Raw genomic sequence first — 24,867 nt, 5'->3', positions numbered from 1 at the left:
CCCAGAGCCTGAAGCCTGCTTTGGACTCTGTGTCTCCCTCTCTGCTCCTCCCCTGCTCATGCTGCCTCTTTCTCTAAAAATAAAAATTAAAAAAAAAAAATTCTTTTTAAAGGATACAGGAAGCTCAGAAAGCAGATATGCTCAACTGAAACTTTGACATTTGGGCAGTTTCATGCTTTCTTACAATAAAATCTATCTGTATGGCTCCAAATTGGTCTTAAGACACTTTTTCAAAGATCCTATTTTGTACCAGTTAAATCAAACCATCCTCATTAAATCTTACCAAACACTAAAGGCTTTACTAAAAACTAATATGGGGTATTGGAGTAGCAATGCTTGAGAAGATCTTCTATTCAAAGCAAAAAAATGTTCATCAGGTGCTCCATTATGTATTTCATTTATAATTGCTCTTATGGCACATTTTGCTTTGTCTTTCAATGAAGCGAAACAATTTTTTTTGTTGGTTTGTTCACCAAAAAAAGAAGTCTACCTTTTCAAGACGCTGGTAATTGGGATTTTAAAATGTGATCAGTAAAAAGCAAATTATTTCAAACAACCAAATGTGTGTATTTTGATTCAAACAAATAGAAAATACCTTTAATATAAATGGTAAAATCTGTATGTGTATGGCCTAGGATTTTATCACCAAGTAATGATTGTTCATTTTTGTCAAATGTGAAATGACACTGTGGTTACCTAAAAAAGAAAAATCCGTATGGGATGAAATGACATAATGTCTGGGATTTGCTTTAAAGCCCTCCTGTGGTGGTGGGGGCAGGGGTGGAGGTTAAAGGGCGCGATGAAGCATACTTTATGAATCAAGATGACTGGTATTCTGAAGTTCCCAATTCTATCCTTTTTACATTTGTGCATGTTTACAAAATTCAACACATTATTCTGAGAAAATAAGAAATACACCCCTATTGACTTAACAAATTACCAAATCAATAAATTATTGCCAAGCACCCCAGGAAAGGAAAAAAGGTAAAGCTGTTAATTGTACCTGCCAGCTGTAATATAATCAAAGTTCAGCTTGTTCCCGTGTGACCGCACTCTCTAAGTCTAGAATAATATTATGTATCTTACAAACGGCTAAGGTGCCACCTTTGTCATCTTTATCATCCTATTACAAGATGTGAAATTTTTATTATGTTGGTAGACAAAAAAAAAAAAAAATAGCATGAGACAATGAGTAAATGCAAGAATAAGGAAATCTTCGGGAGGTTACCGTGTGAAAACAAAAGTTATATACTGCCACATTTTCAGGGACAAATACTGTACAGTGTTAAGGGGGGGTACTGCAGGAAAGAATTAAGTGTTGGATTTTATTTTTAAATTCAGGTCTTTTTAATTAAAATATTTTAACAGTCTAAATTTCATTTAAAGAGAAGCTCCGCTTTGTAATGCATTTCTCCTGACCAACGCTTAAAGGAAATAATACAGCAAGTTGTGCGATGAAGCAGCCTAACTGTGGGAACTCTGCAGAGCAAACATCAAAGAAAGACCGTGTTGTGAACTAATTAAATCAATATATCTGAGAGACGGCACCACTGCACAGAGATGTGGATTAGCCTCCTGTCTTCGTTTTTATTTCCCTTTGTGTTGTTTCAATTTCTAAGGACCCTTGATATTGTCTCGCCAAAAAAATGTTTCCCAAGAGATACCATTAGGATGCTGTGTCACCATGTGACATTTCAAAACCCTGCTAGATGGCTAGACTTGGTGATATGAGAAATAGGTTTTCAATAGCACAGAGCAGCCTTGTTCCCACAGGAGCCTTGAGAGCACTGTTTAAGCAGTCCCTCCAAATTTATGTTACTATTTTGGTCACAGGCATACTCTTTCAACTGCTGCAATATGCAATTAAAGAGAAACTTCCACCTTGGCTAACTTAGAAACAATCTTGTCAACAGCAGCTTGTGATAGGAGTTTCCCACAGTCTCAATGATACTAAACACCATTAGGTCTGACTATGAAGGGTCTTCCTTTAACACATACAATGACTGTTCACAATGAAGAGACATTCTTGGAAATGGCATCATATAACAGATAAAGACATAAATGAGAAGAATGTATTTCCATACAGTTTATCTAAAAAGGGAAACTTGTGGTTTCTCTTTTAATTTTTCTCCTCTCCTCTTCCATTCAAGTATTTTAAAAATATTTCCTTGCAAATATTTTAAAAATTTATAGCTTATCACAAGAATGAAAGTTAAAGTACATAGACAGTAAAGTATTAGTATACAAATTTAGATTAAAATACAATTTTAATATAACCATATTAAACATATAACAGATTTATATTAACTTACCATTTATCTTTGAAAACTATAAAAGGATAAAGTACTATAATTTTAAATGAACCATATTTAGGTAATTTAAATGAACCATATTTAGGTAAATGTGCTTATGGTGAGAGATAAGGCACTTAATTCTAATAACTTTGATATTTGATAAACCTCCTTAATCTGTCCTTAAAACAGAAAATAGTTATGTAAGCTAACTTACAATCTAAGAGCTGCTCAACTATTGCATATTTCCTAAAGTGGTTCAGTTTCTGTTACAAAAATTAAATGAATTTTAAATGAAATTTAACGTACAATGCTTTCGTTCCTACCGATAATCAGATGTGAAAATGAAGATTCTCTGGCAATGATTTCCTTTACTTTTTAAATCACATCTGTATTGATTTGCCACCAGGAGAATGATTTCTCACAAGGGCCAAGTCAATGCCATTGATTTTCTTTTAAAGTAAGGTAAACCATTTGTTCTCTGCAGTGAGAGGAAATTGCCTTCTCCCTAAAGCAACTTCTACAGCAAGAGACACTTGACCTCACAGTGTCAACCACCAACTTGGAGTCTGCAGCACAAGCTTCCTTTCCACACTTGGACTCCTCCATTTCCTCTTTTTCCTTGATGGCATCTACTCTCATGACATCAGTGGACACAGGGAAATACCTAGGCCTAACTCTGTACTACATATCCTGGAACAAAGAACACTTTAATCTAAATCAGACTATACAGATTATGGAATATTGTCCTAAAAAGAAGAAAGTAGGGCAATTTCGTTTGTAAAATGGCAACATTCCCAATTCTATGCACGAAAAAGTCCTCTTTCCTTCTTCCTCCAGACCCTGTAAGCTGTTTTGGTCTAAAGCCATATGCTCTTCCTATATCAATAGAGCAGAGCTGGAGAATAGAGGAACTTGAAAATAATGGATTTTGGTCCTTAGAACAGTCTGTGTAGCGTGCTTTAATTAAGAAAAGATTGGAGAAACCAGTTTCTAAGCCAACCTCTAAATTAGCATTTATTTTGAAAAGATATTTTACCAATTTAAAATGGTTCTCAGAAGAAAGACAGTGTGTCTCCACTGGGGCTAGTTCAGGTCTTGGCTGCCATAAATCACTTCTTAAATTCACCAAGAAGAAAGAGTCTCCAATAAAACAGTCATTCTCTTGTGGATGAAGTGGCTTATTAGCAAAGGGGTCAGGATGACAACACCATTCTCCAACTAGAGCTCCCCAGTTCTCACTCGGCAATGGGAGCACCCTGAGGAGCTTCCTAGTGGAAAGAGGAGAAACAATTTTTTACAGAACAAAATGGAAATCTAGCATTTTTAAATTAAACCAGCATGAAAGATGAAAGAAACTCATTAATCACATTGTCTGTAATGAAAAAATTTCCCCTCAATTACAAAAGTAACATACACTCACTATAGACAGTTTGAAAATATGTAAAGGTATAAAGAAAATGAAAATCATCCTTTCCTTCCCAGCCAAAGACAAGTAACTATGCAAATGACAGGATATTTCCTTGCAATCCTCTCAAGAAACCACTGCAGTACACATGTACACAGCCCAGGATCAGAAGATATACACAAACTGTATCTTGCTTTTATTTTTACTCTCTCTTTTTTTTTTTTTTTAGTTATATGATGACTCTTAATGCCTCCATTCTATTCTATAAGTATGCCAAAACTTTTAGATCATTTCCCCCACTGGTATAGATATTTAGGTTTCAAGCTTTTCAGTATCACAACCTTGTGATGAACATTCTTATTAGAAAATTTGTATAATATATGATTATTTCCTTGGGAAAAAAAATCTTACAAGTGTGATTACAATCACAAATTATATACATATTTTAAAACCCAATACATATCGGCAAACTGCTTTTCAGAAAGGCTGTATCAATCTATAATTCTTCTACTTACCTTCTTCAGCATTGAATACTATCACTTTTCCATGTAATGGGTGAAAATGTTCTCAATACTGTTCTCAATTAGCAACTCTTAATTGCTAGTGAGATTGAACTGGCTGTCGTATTTATTAACCAGTGTGTTTCTTCTGTGATTTGTGATCAATGGCTATTTTCCAATGAGGTATTAGTATGTTTCTACTAATTTTTAAAAGTATATTCTATCTTGGGGTGCCTGGGTAGTTCAGTCCATTAAGTGTCGGTCACTTGATTTCAGCTCGGGTCCTGATCTCAAAGTTCTTGAGTTCAAGCCTCACCTCAGACTCTGCACTGATAGTGTGAAGCCTGCTTGGGATCCTGTCTCTCCCTCTCTCCCTGGCCCTCCCCTGCTCTCTCTCAAAATAAACATTTAAAAAATTTTATAAGAAAGATAAGAGTATATTCTATTTTAAGAATATTAGCCTTTTATCTATCATCTGTGACAAATTACTTTTTCAGTGTTATTGCCTTTTTTTTTTAAGTTTATTTATTTTGAGAGAGTAAGCACATACACTCATACAAGTGGGAGGGGCACAGTTAAAGGGAGAGAGGGAGAGAGAGAGAGAGAGAGAGAGAGAGAGAGAGAGAGAGAATACCAAGCAGGTTCCAAGCTGTCAGCACAGAGCCCAACAAAGGGCTCAGTCTCATGAACCATGAGATCATGACCTGAGCTATAATCAAGAGTCAGTCGCTCAAACTGACTGAGCCACCCAGGTGTCCCAGTGTTACTGCCTTTTAATTTGGTTTAGTCGTCTTAGATTTCAAATCACCTAACCCTTTCTTTTGTGATTTCTCCCATTATTATTTTTTAATAAACTTATTTGGGAGTAAATTTAAACTTACAGAAAAGTTACAAAAACAGTACCAATAGTACTCACATACACTCCACCCAGCTTTCTCTAAGGTTAACATCTTTTATAACCATGGAAGATTTGTCAAAACTACAGACTTTATCTGGATTCCCCAAGATTTTCCACTAATATCCTTTTTCCCTTTGTTCTAGGATCCAATTGAAGATAACACACTGCACTTAATCATCATGTTTCCCCAGTCTTGTTTAGTCTGTTACATTTTCTTAGTCTTTCCTTATTTTTCAGGACCTTGACATTTTTGAAGAGCACTGGTCTGGTGTTCTACAGATTATCTCTCAATTTAAGTTTGTCTGATATTTTCTCAAAATTAGGCTGGGGTTATGGATTTGGGGAAGAATACCACAGAAGTGAAGTGCGTCTCTCAGTACATCTTACCAGAGGGTACACTCTATCAATATGACTTATCACTGGTGCTGTTCAACTTGAACACTTGGCCAGTGTGGTATCTACTAGGTTTCTCCAGTAAAAAGGCTGTGTTTCTCCCTTTGCATACTCTATTCCTTGGAAGTGAGTCACTAGGTCTAGGCCACACTCAAAGGGAGAGAAATTGAGTTCCACGTTGCTACTATTTTTTATGCTTAAAACATCCTTATGCTTAATTAGGCCCTTATATTTGCTACCGCTTTTTTTCTTTTTTGATAGTTTTGTTTTTCTCCTGGACAACAATAGATATGTCAGAAGTTACCAGAAGAAAAGCCAAACATGGTGTACTTCTATTCTAAGTTAGGAAGATCAGTGGTCTAAGAGGAGAAGAAATGTGGGCGGGATGATGAAGAAACTTCCAAATAAGTAATCCTGAGAAAAACAGAACAGAAACATGCTTGTGGTCTTCTTAATGCCCACGAGCAGTGCAAATGCTTAAGCAGTCTCAATACTTGCACACCTCTGCTTCTATCAGCAGAAACACATGGTCATTAAGAATCAATTGTATTTGATCACAGACCTATTTATGATACTTATATGTTGTTTTAGTTATCTAATTTAATTAAATAGTATATAAACCAAGGAAATACGAATTACTATTCCTCTGAAAACAAAAAATTTCAGACTAAATGAAAGCCAGTTGTAAAAAAAAAAAAAAACCACACAAAAAACAAAACAAACAAAACCCCAATAAGTGGTGAGAAGATATAAGTATAGAACATTGGAGAGAGAGAGAAAGAGTAAAATTCTAGAAAAATTCTATAATCCCAAGGTTTTAAAAGTGTCGAATGACTCATTCTACTCTAAAGAAACATAAACTGGAGGGGCACCTGGGTGGCTCAATTGCTTAAGCATCCAACTTCGGCTCAGGTCACTATCTCACGGCTCATGAGTTCGAGCCCCACAATGGGCTCTGTGCTGACAGCTCAAAGCCTGGAGCCTGCTTCGCGTTCTGTGTCTCTCTCTCTGTCTCTGCCCCTGCCCCACTCATGCTCTCTTTCTCTCTCAAAAATAAACATTAAAAAAAATTTTAAGAAACAAACTGAAAATTGTAGATGATGAATCTTGGATAACATGTTAACAGTGAAAAAAGCTAGACAATAGTGGAGTCATGTTTAACAAAAATATATTGGTTCCATAGTAAAATATTAGTAAATTAATGTATATTTGCATGTTTTAAGTTAAAATATTTAAGACACAAATGTATTGTTTTTTAATGATTTCCCCCATGTAACCCTTTTTCTTTGATCTCCTCATATGAGTCTCATAAAAAGACTTTTAACTACAGAACAAACTGATGGTTATTACCAGAAGTGGAGGGAGGTTAAAGAAGTGATGGGGGTTAAGGAGTGCACTTGTCGTGATGAGCACCAGGTGTTATACGAAAGTGCTAAACCACTAAGTGGTACCCTTGCAACTAATATTACATTGTATGTTAAGACCCACCAGTAAGAAAATGATAGGTGAACACATCACTTTTTCCCACTGGAGTCTGTGGAAAGTGAATTGTGGACGCAGGCCGCTGGGCAGCAGCTCTATCACCACCTCACCCGGCTTCTCAAGTACCAGCACAAAGCTAAGATCCACAAAGGTTGACAGCTGCTCCACTGCTCCAATCCACCACGGGACTCTGCCCAGTAGTTGTGGATCCACCAGCAACAACAAACCGCAGAACCCTCAAACATTCAACTTGGAATACCACCAGCAAGTGGAATCATGGACTGGTCTGTTATTTGATCAGTGATGGGGGGAGGGGGGCTTGTAAGTATAAAAGTGGTTCACTCTATTACTGTTTAATAATCATTCTTCTCAATCTCTTCCTTACTGCTTTTGTATCAATATAAAATTAAAATATATTACAATGTGGGGCACCTGGGTGGCTCAGTCGGTTAAGCATCCGACTTCGGCTCAGGTCATGATCTCGCGGTCCGTGAGTTCGAGCCCCGCGTCAGGCTCTGTGCTGACAGCTCGGAGCCTGGAGCCTGTTTCGGATTCTGTGTCTCCCTCTCTCTCGGACCCTCCCCCATTCATGCTCTGTCTCTCCCTGTCTCAAAAATAAATAAATATTTAAAAAAAAATAAAAAAAATAAAATAAAATATATTAAAATGTGTCAATCTTTTTAAAAAAGGTAATTACAATATGGAAGAGGGTAGACGTTTAATGTAGAAGTCTAGAGGACAGAGCTAGGAACAAGAAAGGTTGATTTTACTTTAACATAAGGAAGAACTCTCCCTTTCAAATTAGGAACTGTAGATTAGAAGCATCACTCAAGCTGCTGAGTCTATTAAGGTTAATAAGCAATTTTTTCAACATATGTTTTTTAAAAGCCTTCTATGAAGCAAGCATTCTGTTGACACAAAATATTCATATGCACAGTTCCTTCTCTCAGGGTACTTATGGGCTAGTAGGAGATACAGACTATAAACAAATGATAATAAAGCTTTATAAAATATGATTAATGCTTATATAAAAGTAATGGTTCTAAATTCTAAATGGGGTTGGGAGAGAGGACAGTTTAGACTCCTCTAAAAATTTAACGAAAGCTTTTGTCCTTTCTTCAAACTCATATTCCCACATGCACACAAAATCTGCATATTACTTTAGGGGATTCGTGGATTCATAAAACCAACCCACAAATTCAGGACAATAAATACAAAGTCCTAGGGTAGTAAAGTGTATATGGATTTCAGAGAGGAGATGATATCTGAGCTGACCTTTGAAGGATAAGTAGTTCTTCAGACAATTAAAGGAATTAAGCGCATCATCACAGGTGGAGTTAACAATATAAAGATGAGCACCGTATCTCTTTAACTTGTCTTCCTAGTGTCTGGCACAGTGCCTGACTCATAGCATAAGTTCTTAAATACTTGTTAAAGGAATGAACAAGCATATTTTGATAACTATAACATGTGAGGCCCCTGGTTGGGTCTGTTGCATATTGGGACAAAAGGGTTAACAAAACTTTTCCCTTGCTACTTGAGAATCTAATGTTTAGTTTAACCACCTAGCTCTGCTACCCTGGAAACTAGGTAGATGGTAGACATCAATTATATTGCTAGGCAACACTGCTTGTGGTAAAAATGATCCCTGACTGGTAAATTGCATCTGGACTGAAAGGAAGTATGAATGAGCTGTAAATGTCTGATGAGGGTGCCATGCTTTGGACTTCCCTGAATGCAGTCCTTTGCAAGAAACTCTAGAAATTATGCAAAAAGCATTACAAGATATATTGGCTGCTTAGGTCATGAGGCTTCTTCTCAGGGTAGCTCCTGCACCTGCTTGATTGTGGACCTTGAGCTTTGTACCTGGAACTGTGTCACATGGGGAGACAAGAGTCTCCAGATGGGTATGTGAGCTGTCACTCCCTGCAACTACTGTAGGACCCCTGCTGAGAGGAACTCCTCCCGAGGCTGCCCTGCTGGCAAGCTGGCAAGAAATGTGGCCTGTGGTAGTATTGTGGGTCTGTATATTTAACTGAATTTCAGAAGACCTCTGGTGGGCACTGCACACACCTTATTCTACTTAATGCTTACTACAACTTTGTGAGGTGACAATTTCCATTCCCCTGTTACAGAGGAGGAAAGATAGGCTCAGAAACATTAAATAATCTGTTTAAGTTCACAGAGCCAGAAGTGATGAATGAAGGCAGGATCTTAACTCAGGTCTTCCTGGCTCCAAAACTGAACTCTTTCCCTTGGAATATAATCCCTCCCCTGACAATGTAGAACATCAGTAAAGGAGACGGGGGAGATGGGATGGTGGCAAACTGTGCTGGGTGTTACATGCCAATCTAAGGGGTAGGGATTTGTTTCTACAGATAGGTGGGAACCATTACAGCATTTTAAGTGGAAAGGTGATAGGTCAGATTTTAATTTTTACAAAGAAGAGGCAAATAAGAGTACCTGTTTAGAGTGGGAAGCAGGCCTAAATAGTCTCCTAAATCTTCTCCATCACTAAGATTCTTTGTCTCTTGACATTTTGCATGTAGTGCCAATAAGCAGATCCTCAGTATAGTGCAAAAGATCCAATAAGCAGATCCTCAATATAGTGCAAAAGACAGCAATGTAAAAATCTCATGCGTGATCACAGAAATGACACTGCACCAACATTTACAGAGAACTGGGAGACCTGATGCACATTAGCACAAAATGTGATATTTCAAACTTAACTTGACCCCATATAACAGTGAGTAAGAGCTATAATATATCCCGTAACTATCTACCTAAGGCATCAGGAGCAAGAAAGTGCCTAATTCACAAGTCATTACAAAGATAAAAGTATTTTTACAACGGAAATAATTTTTTTGATGTTTTGGAAAACATAAAACCTTTAAGAACAAAACATGTATTATAATCACAGCTCTACTGAAACTATATCTACCAAAAACCCTGAAACTTTGATATGATCTATTTCCCAAGAGAACTTTCAAAATAAAATACCATTTTTTTTTCAAAGCACTGTTTAGGTAAAAATGTGATGAAGCTCAGAAAAAGAGTGAAATAATTTCTTGATTTTTCTCTCAGCTTAAAATAACATGAACACATGTTTATAATGAATTAAAATTTGCTAGTTATTTTTAATGCATCTTACCCACAAGCTTTAGGGCAAAATAAAATACACAATTTTAATCAATGCTACTGATTGATGTGTATTTAAAACTTAAACATGTAGAAAAAAAAACTTAAACATGTAGATAAGAAAATGCAATGCCCTCTAACATAAAAAAACTTTTTTTTTTTTAATGTTTATTTTTAAGAGCGAGAGAATGAGCAGGGGAGGGGCAGAGAGAGGGAGACAAAGGATCAGGAGAGGACTCTGTGCTGACAGCAGAGAGCCCAATGCAGGGCTCAAATCCACAAACTGAGATCATGACCTGAGGTGAAGCAGGACACTTAACGGACTGAGCCACCCAGGTGCCCCAATACCCTTTAACTTTAAAATCAATCATTAATCAGTGATAATAACAATGGTAACAACATAGAGCTTTTACAGACTGGATTATAACCAAGTAGACATTAAGAATTTTAAGAATATCAAGTGGGGCGCCTGGGTGGCTCAGTTGGGTTAAGCGTTGAACTTCTGCTCAGGTCATGATGTCACAGTTTGTAAGTTCGAACCCCGCATCAGGCTTGGTGCTGACAGGTTGGAGCCTGGTGCCTGCTTCAGAGTCTGTGTTTCCCTCTCTCTCTGCCCCTCCCCCACTTGCACTCTGTCTCTCTCTCTCTCAAAAATAAACATTTAAAAAAACTAAAAAATAATAATAAAGAACAACATCAAGTATCTAAAGCTCAAAATATGGCTGCCAGAACCTAGAAAAATTCAGCTGGTATTATCCAACTGGTAGATGACAAATCCTATGAGCCAAACTTAGCATTTGATCACCATTATGGACTTGGTATAACTAGACCCATAAAAGTACAACCATTTTTTCCCATAAATGTGTATAGTGTTACCAACAATCCAATTTGCACCTGTACACTTTTTTCACCTCTTTGTTCTCTTTCATAGAAAAGTGACTGTACTCAGAGTAGTTATTTTCAGAATGCAATTATAGCTGGTCTGTCAAGCGGACCTGGTTGGATATTATGACATCTCTTATGTTTCCATAAAGTCCATTCTACTTGTTTCTTCTAGTTTCCATGGCCTCCCTGGCTGCCGGCTGACATCCAGCTCTGCTGGTGCAGGTGAAATGAGGAGGGCCTGTCCAGAGACCTTAGAAGGCCTCTCAAATGGACTGAAAATCAAAAGGCTTTTGTTTGAAAGTCTGATTTAACTCAAGTCTGGCATGAATTTATTTCTAGGAGACACAACAAATCCCAAACACAATAACCATTTAGTTGTTTCTGACACTACTCACAAAAAAGTAAATTTTGTTATTATTGTTACTTGATATTAGGGCCTATTGGTCTCAAGAGTGTAATCATAAACTGTATATGTTCAATTTTTCTTTTTAACTTTTTTAAATGTTTATTTATTTTTGAGAGTGAGAGAGAGAGTATGAGTGGGGGAGTGGCAGAGAGAGAGGGAGACACAGAATCTGAAGCAGGCTCCAAGCTCTGAGCTGTCAGCACAGAGCCCAACACGGGGCTCAAACTCACAAACTGTGAGGTCATAACCTGAGCCGAAGTCGGACGTTTAACCAACTACGCCACCCACGCACCCCTGTTTAGACAATTTTATACAAAAACTCTGAACTTGTAAAAAATGTATATTGGTGAATTTTATGGTAAAAAAAAATAGGCATTATTTGTTTTCAAATAACCAAAACAAATGGTTAAGATCATGTATTCCTAAACTAAGAAAAAGGACTGCTATCATTAGCAGATTTCATGCATCTCGGTGCTATTAAGTTTTAAAAGCCATTAATGAGTGTGAATAGATTAAACAGTCCTTTGCATCTTATTTCTATAATTTGCTTAACAAGAACCTTTTTCATTAAAAACAAACAAACAAGCCAAAAAAAGAAACAAACAAAAAAAAAGGAACAAGGATTAGTATTGCATTACCCAAATAATCATCAATCACAGAACCCAAGGTATAACTTTATGAGGTTTACTAATCACAGAATTTTCTGCTGGTAGGGCTCCTACAGATGTATCTAATCCAACTTCCTATTTTACAGGTGAGAAAACTGAGGCCTAGAAAACTAAAGGGTCTTATTCCCATATAATAAGGCTAGCCAGTAAGCAGATCCTCTCATTAGAGGATTTCCCAGTACAGATTAATCAACCCATCCCAAGGTTGATTATCCTTGCCCTATCACACCTATCCAAGCCCTCCTGGAAAAGATGCTTACAATTAGTTGACTTTGATTATGGAACATACAAGCCTTTTTTGAAATACACTTCATTTTGTTTTCTATTTAACAAGCACAAAAGATATCCTTACTACCTGCATGAAACAGGAAACTGAGGGAGAAATGAAAAGACCACTGGGTTTAATGTAAAAAGTCAACATGAAATCCTTGTGCTGATACTGGATGATACTTGTTTTTCCAACAGTCATGGGGCATGCTGCCTAAGAGTGAAATGTAAGCCAAGTCTTGAATCACCTACTAATGAGTTCTCTGCATTGTTCCAGAGGCACACACATGCCAGGCGCACAGGTGAGATAGGAAAAGACTTTCAGGTAAGTCCATGTTTATCTTCTCAGAAAGAAAAAGGGAGAAAGGAGGGTCATTTCCCTGGCACATCTAAAAAACACAGTCCTGAATCAAAAGGATTTGAAACACTAAACTAGATAACTTGCTAGTTTTCTAATAAGACCAATATGGAAAGGGGGTGGTGGTGGAAGGAGTCTGTAAAAACAATTAAAAAGAGCTTGTCGAGCTTTTACTATTATATATATTTCAGCCTTTAACTCTTCTGACAAGTTCAGAAAATAGGCCTTATAATGTCTACTTAAGAAGAAACAGAAATGGGTAGGAAGCATTACAGAATTCTAAGCAGGGAAGTGACAGGTCAGATTTGAATTTTTACAAAGAGGAAGAAGGCAAATAAGAGTACCCATTTAGACTGGGAGTTAGGCCCAAACAAGCTCCTAAATCTTCTCTGTCACTAAGATTCTGTCTCTTGACATAGCTATTTAAGAAAACTCATTATGTCTACTCAAGAAGAAGCTGAGGTGATGTGGACAAGGTTCCCCAGCTACTAAGTGGTGAAGCTGGAGTTCAAACCCAAGGTCCCATCTCCTACTTCTGCTTTACATCAAATGGCCTTCCAGACAGTCAGCATTAGGGAGAGTGAAACTGTCCCTCTGTGTTCACCTGGAAGCCCCTTCTGGTTCTCAATTCCATGATTATAAAAAGAATTGACACAAAACAGAAGATACAGCTCCTGAATAGGAAAACTTGCTGCAGGTTAACAATTTTTTATATCATCATCCTTTTCCAATGAAACACAAATATCAGCCAATAACGAATGAGCCTATCTTTTATGGTGAGCGGTACCAGGAAACAGTGTTACACTGAATTTAACCTGCTCCTCCTGTAACTTCTAGGTCACCTCAATGTTGGATAGCCAGGCCCGTTTCAGAAACTTTATGTGAGAATTAATCCAAAGCCTGAAACAGACTGAGAGAAGGAAAAGTTTCAAGGTTCAACTACAACATAAACTGGAATGCTCTGGACATGTCAGGCTACAGTGGGTCTGTCACGGAGTACACATTCGGCAGCAACTTCAGCCTGCAGGACATCTGAGCAAGGACATTATCCTCTCTTCTGCAGATTTAGTCACTTCATTTCTTACCCAAGATAATCACTCAGAGGTGCTCCATTCACAATCCCCCCACTTGTATTAGGGTAACTTTCCATGATCTCATCTACCTGGGACACTGCCAGGAATCAGAAAGTAAGCAAGAGAGGCTGGTGGAAAGCCAAAATAAACACCCCACTGTTTATTCAATTCAACCCAGGAAGAATTTATTGAGAGTGCACTATTTTTCAGGCACTGTGGCCTGATCCTGGGGCTGATGCTGATGATGCTAGGGATGATGATAAGAATAATGATTACAGCAGTAACCATCATATACTGAATGCCTACCATGTGCCAAGGCACTGCTATAAACACTTAAATTTATTTGATGCTCCCAACAACCCTATGAGGTAGCTCCTATTATCATTTATATTTTTGTAATAAGGAACTTGAGGCACGGAGTGGTTAAGTAACTTGCCCAGAGTCACAGCTAATAAATAGTGGATGCAAACCAGATAGTCTGGCTTCTGACTCTATACCACTAAACACTACCCTTAGCAGAGCACATAAACTTTAGACAAGCACATAAACCAACCCAGGGTTCAGGGAGGGCTCCCGGCAATTGAGCCCTGTCGGATGAATTTAGGTAGGCGCTAACCAGAGGGAGAGAGAGGTGTGTGGAGCATTCCAGGGGAGAGAGTAGCTCAATGAACACTGAAAGAGGAGCAGGTTTCAGATGCAGACAAGGAGCCATTCACATCTAAGTCTCAGGCACCTGTCTCACAGGAAACACATCTAACAAAGAAATCTAACTTCTTTCTTTAAATATTGTTAAAGATATTAACAGTTTTATCTGTCTTTCCAACCAATGAATGAGTAGAAGCTGAAAATTCGGGGGAAATGGTTTGTGCCAAGGTAACAAGAAGGTTGACAAAAGAACGGGAGAAGATGGGAAAAAATAAGGAAAAGAGACACCTTGGGAATAGAAAGAATATAGCAAAGAGCCCTTCCCACCTCAATAGAGTAACCACAGCACACTGCAAGAAGAGGTTACAAGATTAACTTAATCATCAAGAAAAGGTTAATTTGTGCTCCATAAGCTCTGTTTTAATAAATGGGGAAATAGGACATGGAGTTTAGAAAGGCACTAATAGAAATAGCTCAAATAAAAAGCTGTGTTGCACGAGCCTCTGTGATTTAGAAAATTCATTTAATGTGGAGAAAACCTCATTCACCAACATGATGGATAAAACATGCAACAGAGTCCATGTCCCTTTTCAGAAGACACACGCTTCAGTGATCTACACAGGCTTCCACCAAGATAAGCCTTCCTCCCTCAAAGTCAGCATGCCATGTTCCCCTTTGTCCCCTTTTAGAAGACCTAACTGCTCTATGATTGCTGGAGAGCTTAATGGTTGATTTTGTTCAAAGTGACATTAAGCTGGCTCTCATATTAAGGCCATATACTTCTCCCCTGGCAATTACTTCAAAAATTCTGATAGAAGAAAAAGAAAACCATTGCCAGGCACAGAATTAATCAGTGTTAAATAAATTCCTTACCTGTCCCTTATTATGACTTCACCACAGGACTGGCAATAAAATGTACAGCATTCTCGGGCTTGTGAGCTTTGATTAAACATGGAAATCAGTTCTAAAAACAAAAAAAAAAAAAATCAATGAAATAGCAAATCTTAGAGGTTTGGGACAAATATATTAACATACTTAAAGAGTTTAACAGCCACAATAAATTACGATCAATAAACACTGTTTACGATCTACCCAGAAGTACACATTTAATTAGCATTATCTGATGACTCAACCAGAAGCAAATATTGTGAAGCGTTCTCAAAAACAAGATTTTGCTGGGGGCACCTGGGGGCTCAGTCGGTTAAGCATCCGATTCTTGATTTCGGTTCAGGTCATGATCACGGTTTGTAAGTTCAAGCCCTGCATACAGCTCTGCACTCAAAGTGTGAAACCTGCTTGGAGTTTTCTCTTTCCCCCACTCTCTCTGCCCCTACCCCCTCATGCTCTCTCTCTCTCTCCTCTCTCCCTCTAAATAAATAAATAAATAAATAAATAAATAAATAAATAAATCTTTAAAAAATTTTTTAAAAATACCACAAGATTTTGCCAAGTGTCTCAGAGCTAGGTATCTCCCTAGATGATCCATGTAACATACCGTTGAGTTATCTCACTCATTCCATAAATACCGACACTAAGGATGAGAGAAAAGTAGCAATTTCTTTCACATCAAACTAACTACAAGGAGCTTCACCATCCTCAGCTTTCCTCTGCTGTTTTAGGTATAGTTTTTCATCACCATGACTGCTGGCTCTATCTCTCAAATTTAAGTTTAATTTGATTTAAACAAGGTCTATGTCAACTCTGGCCTATTACCAATGCATACAAAAAGAATCTTGAAACTGGTCTCTATTGGACAGGTTCCTGGGAATAGAATGGCTCCTAAGAAGAACTCAATCTTTCAAGAGCAAAACTCAACTCCTGGTTAAAGCTGTGGAAAAATGTACATTTCCCACATTATGTAAAGCACAGCATTCCCTTGGCTTCCATTCTTTAACTCATGAAGAAAGGAAACTTTCATTTCCAAAAACAAAAACCAAAAACCCACACACAAAAATACTTGTCTATAAAAAAAATTTTTTTAATGAAATGAGGCCATACACATTAAAATCAAGCAATGTAAACTTGGTTTATGTTACTTCGTAGGTATGTTAAGATTTTAAAAACTGATGCAAGAAAGTTTAAGCCTTGACAATTAAAAAGTCATCCTTTTAATTTCTAGGGGTGTCCACCAATTCCTGTAGCAGTAAAGTGAAGTAAACAGTATTCTTTAACTTTGAGCAGATTATAAGTAGACCTGGGTAAGTCATTCAAAACATTCTTTCAAAATATTCTTTTCAGAACGAATAAACAAATTTTCAGTGAAACACTCCCCCCTGCTGGTCACCCAGCAGGATCCACTGGCTCACATTCAAGTCAGAACTTCCTGACAGAGCATCCTGGGAGAGCACTGCCACCTGGGGATGAATCTAATGCTTGTGCTGTATCAGATTTTACTGTAGCCAGTTCCCTGTCAAAGGTCATGATCTGACTTATGTTCCAGTCAGAATACCATAATGTGTTTACTATAGTCCTTAAAAGAACGTTTATTGTTGAAAAGTCAACTTTTTAAGAACCTCAAAACACAACTAAATGTTAAAAATGTCAAAAGTCACTTCCTACACTACATTTTGACTCAAATTAACATCAGTATGTATCTATCTGATATTTATTCATCCAGCAAATATTTATTCACCACCTATTATGTGGAAAGCACCAAAGCTATTAAGTACTGAGATCTATTCTGCATACCCTTTTATACACTACCAAACAGGTCTTTGAAAGTCTCCCTTTTCAGATATTTGAGTAAAATGTTTTAAAAATGTAAAGGAACAGGAGACCAATGGAATGCAAACAATATGCAAACCAACACACAGCAATTTCTTCTGTTCTACAACTAAAATGAAACAACAATGCTTGCTGATTCAAATTTTTTCTATTAGTTCAAGTTTTGCTATTTATCAACTATTACAGAAGATGAGTAGGCAACAAACCAACCCCGTCTCCAGAAGGCCTCCCTACCTCCCCAGTGTGGGATCTAAAATCACAAATCCACAAAACTAGCAGAAGGTCGGAAAATACCCCAGTGTGGCTTTCATGCCTGCCTTCCCCCGGTTTCCATTATTAGTCTATTTCCCATCTTGGTGACCCCATTCTTCTTTTCATGGTTATTACAAGAGTCATTCTTAGCATTTGGATATGTCACTTGAGCTCCATGACATTTCATTTTCCAACCCTGTATTCCTAAAACCAACTCTGCCCAACTCAGTCTAGTTATTCATTAATCCAGGACTTGAGCAAAAATGACTCCCCAATGAAAGAGCAGCACAAGACTCAGGGGAATGCTCCACATCACCTACATGGCTCTTCAAAACAATCCTGCTGACCCCACCTCTAGGGTCCATGCCGCTCAAATGAAAGGCTGAGCACAGATGAGGCAGAACAAAGTCTCAGGGTGCAGTTGAAACAATTATGATCCTTCCCTGATAATCAGCATCTCATAGATCTGTTACAGCCTGTTTCCCCTTTTTACATCATTTTTTTTAAAGTTTATTTATTGATTTTGAGAGAGAGGGAGAGCGTGTGCACACGCATGAGCGAGCAGGCAAGGAGCAGAGAGAGAGGGAGAGAGAATCCCTAGCAGGTTCCACACTGTCAGCACAGAGCCTGATGCCAGGCTCGAACTCACATTGAACTGTGAGATCATGATCTGAGCTGACATCAAGAGTCAGATACTTAATGGACTGAGCCACCCGGGTGCCCCTCCCTTTTTTACATCATTTTTAATCCTTTAAAGCATCTTACTTCCATGGTAAGAGATTTAATGAACCAATATTTTATTCAATAAGTTACTCTGAGAAACATTTCTACCATCTGACTGTGACAGTAACAAAATATCAGAAACATAACAGGCATAGCAATAATCAAAATCAAATTATACATCAAACTCAATTTCAGAATCTTTATATGTGTTGCTCTATCTGGAAATGTCTCTACGTGGATGAGACCACTTTCATCATTCCATCCCCTGGTCGAGCATCAAGTGGTCACCCTAGTCACTCCCCATCCCATTATTCTGCCCTACTTTGACCAGAGCACTTTTCTCTGTACCCAAGTAACTTATTTGTTCATTATCTGTTCCCACCCATGAGAATGTAAGCTCTCTAAGAGCAGAGACCTTCTGAGCGTGGTCACTTCTGTATATCCCAGCACCTAGATCAAAGCCTAGCACATAGCGTAAGACAATGTTTGTTGGGTGGATGAATACTAATGCTTGAAAATCAACCAGGTGTTGCACAATTGCCCTCTCATTTATTTTTTTTTTAATTTTTTTTTTCAACGTTTATTTATTTTTGGGACAGAGAGAGACAGAGCATGAACGGGGGAGGGGCAGAGAGAGAGGGAGACACAGAATCGGAAACAGGCTCCAGGCTCTGAGCCATCAGCCCAGAGCCTGACGCGGGGCTCGAACTCACGGACCGCTAGATCGTGACCTGGCTGAAGTTGGACGCTTAACCGACTGCGCCACCCAGGCGCCCCAATTGCCCTCTCATTTAATCTTCAGTGAGGTAGGTAATCAACTCGCCAAGGTAGGTAATTTTACAATTAAAGAAAAAAGGCAGGGGTTACATAGGAAATCTCTGTACCTTCTGCTAATTTTGCTGTGAACCTAAAACTACTCTAAAAAATAAAATCTGTTAAATGGAGGACAAAAAACCCACTAACCCCCGCAACCCCCTCCCAAACAAAACTTCGGAAAGGTTAAGGGGCATGTTGAACTGCACACCTAATAACTGGCAGAGCTGACAAAGAAACCTTCTGACCATCAGCTCTTTCCATGCTGCTGCAGAACAGTCTTTTCCACCTGGGAAAAGGTCAAATTTTCAAAGGGAGAATCAGCTTTGATTTACAATGAAGAACTAAGTGCTAAAACAGGAGTGCTGGTATCACTTACTGGCATTGGATTCTGCCCACACCTGCAGCCGCAGGTGCAGCCCATCTCCAGCCACGTACTGCAGCCCGCGGCAAGAGGAAGGTACAAGCCTGACCTCTGCTGGAAGCCGGAGCTCTGTGCAGTCTGCAGGGGTCTTCACCTGGAGTGATGATGGTGTTATAGAAATATCCATGGGTGTACCTCCTTCTTTAGGCTCCCTGGTAATTAAAAATAAAACACACAAAAAATTGCTTCTCGATGAAAACCACACGATACACAAGACAAAAATGGCCAAGGATCTCTCTATTCCTTTTCAATAAATGCTTTAAAGTCACTGGCCTCCCAAAATAGCAGTGAACAGATCATAAAGGAAAACATCATATACTAGATTTACACGAGGTCAGACTACTTTTCACAGTCACAGTAACATGAAAGTTCTGGAACATATTTTTATTCTTGCTTTTTTTATGGTAATAATGATGCATTTTTAAATGTGCACTTTTCCCCATTGCTAGTAAAGATTCTGAGCCCCAATTCTCTATTCTAATGCTTGCTGCAGCTACTCCACCTAGACCTTCGTGGGGTTGCTCCCAGGGCCATCCTGCATGCACAGTCCACCTTCCACCTCCTAGTAGCCCTTATTTCCTCCCACCAGTTTCCCCAAATGCAGGTTCTCTGAACTAGCACGATCTAATGCTGGCCTGTCCTACATTACGCACTTGTTCTTCAAAGTATTTCTGGTAAGAGAACTCAAGGCAGCACATTCATCTATGGTTTATTCACCTATGCATCCCTTGGCCCTATCATGGTTTATACATTCATTTACTTTTTCACTCATTCATTCAATACACCTATTTTGAGTTCTATTATGTGCCAGGTACCAGAAATACAACAATTAACAAGATATTTTCTCTGCTCCTCACCCCCCCTACTCCAAGTAGGACACAGGTAAGCGAACAGGAACGATCAAGGGAGTGTTAAAACACGTGGCGAGGCCAGGCCAGGATGATGAGTCGCACCGGGAGGGGGTTGGGGTATAGCCTGCCAACTTCGGGACATGTTCCTCATGATCTGGTGCCACAAGACAATCATCTTCACTGACGCCAAGGAGTTGAACCACGGTCAAGCTGAAGGGCATCATTGAGCGCATCCTCAAGCAGCCGCCCAAGCAGCTGCACATGGTTGACCAGCTTCTGGATGATGGCAAGACACGGGGAGTGTGGCTTCACCAGTCCGGCAGCACGGCTGCAGGCCCCACCCACTGTGGGCCTGGCCTTCTGGGCAGCTCCACCCACTCCCCTGTGCACCAGATGAAGCCTTTAAGGGCCTGTGCTCCAAGCCCTTCTCCATCCTGCCTGGGCTGCCTGCTGTGATGAAGCCGCAGGACTCAGGAAGCAGCACCAACGAACAAGTGGCCTAGTGAGTGAGAGGGCCCTGAACCCAACCCCACCTCATGCCCCACCCCCACTCATAAAAGAGATTTGGGTGTCAAAAAAAAAAGCAACTACATTGCATTGCACTTATTCATGGTAAATACTGAGTACTATGGAAGCACGTGGAGGGCTGCAGTAACTGTCAGAGGTCAAGCGCTGTTATTTGAATAATGAATGGGCTAGTGAGTGAAATATTCTTCTGAGACTAGCATTATAATGATGCTGTATTTTACTTACAATAAAGTATTGTCATTTGATATACAGGATTTTGATAAGACCAGGATTACATGAAAGATACAGAAGAAAACACTTAAGAAAACAATCTAGTGATGTATGTATGAATACCAGATATGAAAGGATTTGCTAATCCAATTCACTACAGGCACAAATCACATGGAGTAGGCAACCAAGAGTAAAACAGAGTACATTCCCTGTCCACCAGGCACCAAAAGCATGGAAGGGGATGAAGACATATTGAAATTATCCTTATATGAAGCTAAAATATGCTTAGCAGTGTTAACAGAGGTGTCAAGCATTCTGACTCCCTCTTAAGTGCAGACAGCAGGGGCGGGCCATCAACTTGGTATAACCTAAGTACAAAAGGTAGGCCATCTACTTGAGTGTTATCTAAGAACAGAGATCAAACCCTGTGTTGAGGTATGAATCTTGATCAGGCCTCTTTTTTGAAAACCTTAAGATTACTTTCTGGCTAGTTTCTCTTCAAAGCATATGAATCTGCACCTAACTGGCAATACAGAATATTAAGACCCTGAGTCTTTTCCAGGGAATACATTCCCAAACTCTTGAGTCAAAAGTCTAATTTTGAGAAGGCACCTGGCTGGCTCCAGGTGTCGTACCTCATTGGTTAAGTGTACGACATGGGCTCAGGTCATGATATAGCCCTGCACTGGGCTCTGTGCTGACAGCTTGGAGCCTGCTTCGGATTCTGTCTCCCTCTCTCTCTGCCTGTCCCCTGCTCACACTCTGTCTCCCTCTCAAAGATAGACAAACGTTCAAAAAAAAAAAAAATTTTTTTTAAGTCTGGTTTTAAGAACCGATGCTCAAGAAATAAACTTCAAAGGGTGCCTGGGCGGCTCAGTCGGTTGAGCATCCAACTCTTGATTTTGGCTCAGGTCTTGATCTCACGGTTCATGGAATCAAGTTCCTCATTAGCCTCAGCATGGAGCATGAAGCCTGCTTAAGATTCTCTGTCCCTCTCCCTCTGCCTCTTTCCCCCACTCCCGCTAGTGCTCACTCTAAATAAATAATTAAAAGAAAATAATAATAATAATCCTCTAAAGCAGAGGTTAGAAGGGCCAGACGGTATTTCAGGTTTTGCGGGCCATATATGGCCTCTGTTGCATATTATACTTTGTATTTTTAAAATTTTTTTAAGTGTTTATTTATTTTTGAGAGAGACAGTGTGAGTGGGGGGCGGGCAGAGAGAGGGAGACACAGAATCCAAAGCGGGCTCCAGGCTCTGAGCTGTCAGCACAGAGACCGATGCAGGGTTGAAACTCACAAACCGTGAGTTCATGACCTAAGCTGAAGTCAGACGTTTAACCGACTGAGCCACCCAGGCGCCCCCGTATTTTATCTTTAACAATGCTTTAAACAATATAAAATCCACTCTTAGCTCATAAGCTGTACCAAAACAGGCCATAGGTTAGATTTGACCCATGGGCCATAGTTTGTTGACCACTGCTCTAAAGATGCACAATTTGTCCATTTTGCTACTTCAGCGATTTTTAAGCTGGACTGTGCAGTTGGCACTTAGAAGTGCCTCAAGGGATATCATGGGGTTTCTAGGCCTCACCCCCATCCCATCTCTGGCTTACCACTCTTCTTCCCCTTCCTGAAAAATTCAGCCAATTACAGAGGGCTAAGTAAGGTAGGAGGCATCTATGTAAGTGTCGGAGAACCAGAGTGGCCTGGGATGGATGTGAGAAACCCAGCAGAGGAAGGAAGGAGGGCATCCACCAGGACAGCCACTACATAGGGATGTCAGATCACAAGAGGGATGAGGGGAAATCTAAGGATGAGGGGTGAGGGTGGCTGTTACAGGGTATAGGGCTTCAGAACCTGCCTTAGACTGTTCGTGTTGCTATAATTAAATACCATAGGCTGGGTAGCTTAAACAACACACATTTCTTACAGTTCTGATGGCTAGGAAGTAAAAGATCAAGGTGCCAGCAGATTTGGTTCTTGTTGCAGGCCCTCTACCTGGCTTGCAGATGGCCGCCTCCTCATTATATCCTCACATGGCATGGAGCATCTTCTGTGTGTCTTCTTATAAAGGCACTAATCCCATCATGGTGGCCCCATTCTCATGCCCTCATCTAAACCTAATTACCTCCCAAGGTTCTATATCCTAATACCATCATATTGGGCATTAGGGTTTCAACACATGAATTTTGAGGGGACACACAAATTCATTCCATAGCAGAGCCCAAGAAGATACCAGGAAGATGTCAACACTGAGTGGGGAGGAGTGGGGGATAGGAAGCAGCAAAGGATGTCTGCAGAAGATAAGTTACCTAAAAGGGAATTAACCAAATAAATGTATGTCATGAGAATAATGGAAGCCAGTATTCTCGCTGTGGGAGAATACAGTTACAAAGAGGGAAAGGGAAAACACCAGAATGGATCCTACCACCATAGACTAGAATTAGAAATACTAGTGTGGAGTCATGGTATATAATGTGGAATCAATGTATATAAGTAGATACAGTAACACAGATGTATATGTGTGTAGATGTATGTATAATATACAAACACACAAGCATACACATACAGCCATTCATACATAAACATCACGTATATGTCACATACACACTACTTTTGTCCACTAGGACCTGGGAAGAGTGACATGTCAATAGTAATGAGAATACTTTGTGCTCAGATTTTGGTTTTGAAAGGTCATTTCCCACTTTAAAACAAATGAACAAACGCAAAACAAAATAGCACTCCCTGAAAAAATAACTATATCCAGGGCTGGAACAGGAAAAGAATGAGATGAACCTGGAACATGTTGCTGTGCAAAGAAAAAAGTCAAGGAATAATAGGAGCACATTAAAAAAGACAGAAATCCACTTGAAGGGATTCCCCCTAGCCACATCCGGTATAACTGGAGCAAAAAAAGTAACCCAATGAATAAGACCATAGGTCTATACTGATGTAAATGAATGAATGAATAAAATGAAAGTCTGATGAGGAACAAGAGCATTTACAGATAGTCTCAAAGGACCTCTACAAGTAATATTTATTGATTATAAAGAGACAGTCTTGCCAGACTGAATCAGCAAGAGCAGGGAGTCAGAACTGGCTACTGCACTCAGCAAATCTGAGAGAACAGAAGCATGAAGATTTCTCCTATCCTTTGTCAACCATACATTATTCTTCCCGAACACTGAAGCTCTTTCCAGTACATATCAAAACTCCCCAGGAGTATGGCAATGCAAAAGGTTTGAGATTCCCGTACATGTGACAAAAGGTTTTGGTTTTTTTTGTTTTTTTACTCCATTTCAGATTTGTCCTTCTTCATTCCTATAAAAGCAGTAACCCAGCCAGACAACTTCACCTAGGCCCCTGTTCTGGTGTGCATTTACTGTGAGTTTTTGTCTGCCTATGCTACTTGCACTCATAAAGCTAAAGCACCCAGCCTTCTGCCTTCTGGAAGATAAAGAAATAGTTTCATCCTTGCGATATCCTTGTTCTGTAGTTACTCTGATGATAGCCAGTGAGGTTGTTAAAGTTTGCAGTATTCTTCTCCTCTTTGAATGGTTGAGGAAGGGGAAGGGGAAGAACATCCTCTTTCTTTTATGATAGTGCAGATATGCTAGCTTAAAGTGTATGTTTGTATTTCCTTATAATTAAAATACTGTTCAATTTGTTTTTTATAGACAGGGAAAAATATTTTACATAAATTGACTTCACAATTGAAAACCAGATGCTTTAGGCTGAACCATCATAGCTTCAGACTCAATGTTTTCCTAAATAAAAATGTTAAAGCCTCAAAAAAAAAAAAGGAGTAACTTTCTGGTGAAGGTAGATATCATCTTATCTACATGCTCAAAGTTAGATGAACTTTAATGGAATAAGTCAAAATCATGTGCTACCTGATAGGATGCAATGAGAACACAGCATCACTTC

General features: G+C 39.2%; 1 protein-coding gene and 1 pseudogene across 2 annotated transcripts in view; one reads left to right on the top strand and one right to left on the bottom strand.

The window, feature by feature from the left end:
* The window catches only part of UBE3D (ubiquitin protein ligase E3D), a 159,112-nt gene that overhangs the window by 126,296 nt on the left and 7,949 nt on the right, over positions 1–24,867 (bottom strand). For both annotated transcript variants that reach the window (XM_047101326.1, XM_047101325.1), the window contains exons 2-4: positions 19,304–19,500; positions 15,286–15,376; positions 3,331–3,562 (exon numbers count right to left, since the gene is read on the bottom strand). In XM_047101326.1, coding sequence (XP_046957282.1) covers positions 3,331–3,562; positions 15,286–15,376; positions 19,304–19,500 — 520 coding nt within the window. The remainder of the gene's footprint in view (positions 1–3,330; positions 3,563–15,285; positions 15,377–19,303; positions 19,501–24,867) is intronic.
* Positions 19,829–20,702, top strand: LOC124528364 (elongin-B-like; annotated as a pseudogene).

This window comes from Lynx rufus, unplaced genomic scaffold (assembly GCF_022079265.1).
Source record: "Lynx rufus isolate CCGP_SWC_20201006 ecotype Redwood Valley unplaced genomic scaffold, mLynRuf1.p SCAF_6, whole genome shotgun sequence".
NCBI classification, from domain to species: domain Eukaryota; kingdom Metazoa; phylum Chordata; class Mammalia; order Carnivora; family Felidae; genus Lynx; species Lynx rufus.
The sequence above is the reverse complement of the archived record's forward strand: the minus strand, read 5'-3'. Positions and strand labels throughout refer to the sequence as shown.